Genomic DNA, 5,048 nt, shown 5'->3' with positions numbered 1-5,048 from the left:
TGACTCACTAGCGCCACCACAACACGTATTTACCACGAATGTTTATTAACGTAAACGTCATTATATTCAAACTTCGGTGACACAATCTTGCAATTTTAGTGATATTCCAAATCAATAAACGACGAAAATTAAGAACGGAAATAATACGTGGTCTTTTATCTCGTCAGTCGTGTATTTCTAAATTCTAATAATTCTTTCACCAGCTGTCAGAAAAATAACGAAAATAAAAACGTCAGTGAACGGTCGATGAATTATCTTCTCCGTTTAATTCGCGAGTACGCGATTTGTCGTTTAACTCACTAGCGCCGCCACGGCGCGTATCTACAACGAACGTTTATTAACGTAAACGTCATATATACCGTTGAATTATATTCCAAATGATTAAAATTAAATTAAAATAAAATTAATCGCGAAAATATCGCGACGAAATTACAGGATGGCAGAAAAAAAGGATCGAGCAATGGATCGGTAAACGGGATGACCTCCGCGAGAAAACGTCGCGGAAAAAATGAAATAGCTATTCTTCTCATGCTATTTAATCACCATAAGAATTCACGAGTAAAAATAATTACAAGTCAGGTAAGCATACATCGAGTTAACCAGAGTCTGCCGTTGTGCGCCTCGTTGTAGGCAGAGATTCTCGCAGAGTGCCAACGTTTCGACCAACAAAACGCGATTTCGGAATAAAAGGTGAAAAGAAAAATGAGAAACTATACCTGTCGTAGAAACTGTACCTTCACTGATCTAAATCACACGACAAAGTCGTCGATCGATCCGAATAACGTCCGTTAGCAATCCATCTGCGATCTACCGATCTCGTTACAAAATTCCAAAGAAAGTATCGCGAATCAAAGAGCGAAACGTTTCCCCGTGACCTCGAGAGCCTTCGACACATCCTCGAAATCGATGGAACAAGCTCGTAATATCGAATCGAGTCGAATCGCGATTAATTCTGAATTTCCATCGCGATTTATCAACATAGATCAACGGAACGATCCTCAACTCGACAGGATTGGTGATAAAAATAACAACTGCCGTTGCAAACGTGCTTCGAAATCGCGTCGAGCTTGTCGATCACCATCGAATCTGGTATTCCATTGGTTCTTTACACCGTTCCGATAAATCGGAACTTCGTTGGACGCGTAACTGATCGGCGAGGAGGAATTAAATTATTGGAAAAATGAAAATATAAAGTGTCCGAATCGCTTTACCGATGAAGCCAGAGATCCATCCATTTACCTGTTTCCCGCGAATTTTTCCTCTATTTATTCGTTTTCTCTCTCTTTTTTTTTTTGTTATTTCCCTCTTTTTGGCCTGGAGCGTTGGAAAGTTTTTGAAAGCGGCCATTTTTCTCGCGTCCACCAGCGGAAGACGGACAGGACAGGCTCTCGAGGAATTCGGGCGCGAGCCGATAAGCTCGAAACGTTCCAACGATAAAATACATATATTACAGGTATGTACACGTATCGCGGTTTCGAGAGGAAAGCGGCGTAACTCAGCAAACTATCGTGGCTTTTTCGGTGAATCGAGGCGACGTGACGGTCGAACGGACCGTTTGTCCGACGGATTTGCGATATATATATATTTCGCGGCATTCGAGACTTCCTGCCCGGCAAATGTTTCTCCCGTGGATTTCCTTACGGCTCTCTTTGATTTTGGCAGACAAGACCGCGAGTCTTCGCGAATCCCGAATTTTATCATATCCTCGACGTATGTCGAAATCTGGCTTGATCGTGTCTTTTATTTCAATAATTTTCCGAATTAAAGTATTTCGCGTCGAGGCTAACGCGTGTTTTGCAAGTTCAAAGAGAGAAAAGTATTGAAAGAGTGGAAAAGAAAACGTATGCTACAGTGACGGTGCATCTTCCGGAAAATGGAGGTTTTGATAAATAAATTCGGAAATTATTGAGACACGAATTGAATTGAGTTGTCAATAATTAAAACGAGTCTTCGCGAATCCCGAATTTTATCATATCCCCGACATATGTCGAAATCTGGCTTGATCGTGTCTTCTGTTCCAATAATTTTCCGAATTAAAGTATTTCGCGTCACGGGTAACGCGTGTTTTGCAAGTTCAAAGAGAGAAAAATATTGAAAGAGTGGAAAAGAAAACGTATGCTACAGTGACGGTGCATCTTCCGGAAAATGGAGGTTCTGATAAATAAATTTGGGAATTATTAGAATTATTGAGACACGAATCGAATTGGGTTGTCAATTATTAAAAACGAAATGTGATGATTACAGTGATACGTATTTTCTCATACTTGCAGTAATCTTCTGATTTTTCTTCAAAAAATTGATCAAGTACACTGACTCGTTTAAAAATTTAAAAAAAAACGATCCTTGCGAATTGAAATAATTAACATATAATTAACAAGAGAAAGATACGCATTACCGTGAAATAATATACATTCCCAATTATAATATAAATAAAAACTCGTCAGGTTTATAAAAATAAATCTAAGATACCTTTTTACTTGCTATCGAACTTCAAAATGAAACGTGCAATTTAAATTTCGTCAATTAACAAAAACACGAGAAAATATAGAAAATTCTAGACGAATTATTTCACAAAACATTAATTTCTTATCGCAGCTATCAACCAGTATACTATCTATCAAAAAATGGAAAAATTTTACGAGGGTCGTTTTCGAAAAAGACCTAAGATTATCCTTTTTATTTGGTATCAAATTTCAAAATGAAATACGAAATATAAATTCCGGGCAATTGATAAAGAAATCCTTCACCTTCCACGATATTAATTAATTTCCTATCGCAGCCGAGAAAAAAATAAAAAAATAAAAAAACTGAAATATCGCGAGCTTTAATTCCTTCGAAAAACGTATCGCTTGTAACGACATCCTTGAATAATCGATCTTTGAGTGTCGTTTTCGAAAAAGACCTAAGTATTTTATAATCCTTTTTATTTGCTATGGAATTTTAAAAGGAAATACGAAATTTAAATTCCAGATAATCGATAAAGAAATTCTTCACCTTCCACGATATTAATTAATTTCCTATCGCAGGCAAAAAAAAAAAAAAATCTGAATATCCCGAACCTTGATTCCTTCGAAAAACGTATCGACATCCTCGGATAATCGATCCGTGGACTAGGTTATCCACGATCTCGTCGATCAGAGATCCCAAGACCCATCAGGTTCCGCCATTTCCGTGGCGATCAGGGAACCCGGTGACCACGGCGTCGCGACGGCCACACCCGTGGCCAAGGACCTTTGGAAAAACCTTTACGAGATATCCCACTTGCCATTCAGAAGCCTCGAAGTCCAATTTCCCGAAGCTGTGTCGCAGCAGCGGCGAAAATCCGAAGTAAGTTCCTCTTGAAAGCCAATAGACCGGAAAACGCTTCCCCCGCGAACCCCCGACAGCCTTCCGGGTCTGCCGGCAGAATCTTTCAAACTCGAGTCACCTGGAAACAAGTAGGGAGGATCCAGGGATCAGGAGAGACACGGCATGGCCGTCTCCGAGGCTGCGGGATCGATCGCTACGATTTCTCCGCGTTCTCGGCCTCCTCGTTCCTCGGCAGCATGGTCGCCAGCTCGTATTGAAGGCTCCTCGGAATGTCGAGCTGAAACGCCTGTCGATCGTGCGTCAGACGCCGCTTGATGGCCCTCAGAGACAGCTCGCGCAGAGTGTAAACCGGCAGAGTGATGTACACGTCGGTCCTTTCGTATCTCACCGGCATCTCGCTCCGTTGAAGTCCTCGGTACCTGGCGAACCAAGGCTCCGGGAAGAACACGTCCTTCTGGTTCACCGTGTACCTGCAAAACCCACGTTTTGGCCCCGTCGTCCACAGTCCAGCCTCTGCTCTGTTCCGAATCGTGGGTCCGAAGAAGGGACCGACCGAAGAGAGGCGTCGAACGAAGAGAGAGTTCCCACAGAGTCCAAGGATCACAGATTCCGAACCTTCCCAACGATTCGATTCGATAGAGATTCACAGCGGCGAGAATTGGCTGAATCTCCAGGTCAGAGAGGGTAGAGGAAGGGTAGAGCTTAGAGGACAGGAGTGACGAACGTTGAAACTGTTGCGAATAAAGATCAGAGACAATTGCGACGTCTGTTTCGTTATAACGAATTATTCTCAAACATGAGCCGCGTAACTGCCAATTCGTCGCTCCTGTCTCTCTACGGGTACCAATGCGAACGAAGTACATATGGTTTGAAGATCAGACTCGTGGCTAACAGAGAACGTTCCGAAAACGACACACGCCGGTCATTTCTAACGAAGCAAACCTGCGGCAAACTGCCGTTAGACTCTTAGGACCGGTAGTAACCAAAGATGAGCGTGGCTGAAACCCAGCTAGGATTAAAATCTCTATCCAGACCAGGACGAGGTCCACTCTTCGGGATCAACTCTGTCTTCGTTCGACGCGGATGCTGGTTCGATAGGAGAAACTTTAATCCTGTTAATCGAAACAGGATCGTCCGATGGAAAGTACTCTAACAATTCGACTAGCCAGACTGGGGAACGCGACGGAGCAAAGCCCATTGCTCCTGCGGAACTCGATGGAACTCGATGGAAGGAGAAAGCTTGGCGTAGATGTGAGGCAGGGTCCCACCTGTCTCTGGTCTCCTGGTCAACGAAGATCCACGGGTGCGTGTCGAAGGTGTCTATAAGCCGGCAATCGCCAGGCGACAAGACGCCGTAGCTGACAGCCTGGCCTTGGTAATCGATCCAGTAGAGGATCACGTTGTGCAGCGTCTTGTTGATGAACTTAACGAAGGACTTGTGCTCGTTGTTGATCGAACGGAGCAGCGGCTGCTGCTGCTGATGACTCTCGCCCATTCTGCCGCCTTTCTTTAGCCCTTCCGAACCCACTGAGAAACTCTGCTCCGAGAATACACGGCCCTCTTATCCGCCTCGCCACCTTCTCCACCCCTCGAGCTACGGTTTCGCGACAACTGAAAGCAGAAAATCAGGCGGGCCGGGTTTAATCGACGGCTGTCTGACAGACGGTGCTCCAGGACCCACCGACACTTATTTCCCATTCCGAGCAATTCTCTCTCGTTCTACAATCTTCCGGTGGTAA

The 5,048-nt window shown here is 43.8% G+C and overlaps 1 protein-coding gene across 1 annotated transcript; it reads right to left on the bottom strand.

Annotated features, from left to right (window-relative positions):
• Positions 1 to 3,502: 3,502 nt before the first annotated feature.
• LOC143220526 (von Hippel-Lindau disease tumor suppressor-like) lies at positions 3,503 to 4,804 on the bottom strand. Its single transcript, XM_076446159.1, has 2 exons — positions 4,578 to 4,804; positions 3,503 to 3,779 (listed from the first exon to the last, which is right to left on the bottom strand). Exons 1-2 carry the CDS (start codon positions 4,802 to 4,804, stop codon positions 3,503 to 3,505), a joined length of 504 nt encoding a protein of 167 aa, XP_076302274.1.
• Between the last annotated feature and the right edge of the window lie 244 nt (positions 4,805 to 5,048).

Source organism: Lasioglossum baleicum, unplaced genomic scaffold (genome assembly GCF_051020765.1).
Source record: "Lasioglossum baleicum unplaced genomic scaffold, iyLasBale1 scaffold1161, whole genome shotgun sequence".
NCBI lineage: Eukaryota > Metazoa > Arthropoda > Insecta > Hymenoptera > Halictidae > Lasioglossum > Lasioglossum baleicum.
Note: the sequence above shows the minus strand (reverse complement) of the source record. Positions and strands in the feature narration are given on the sequence as shown.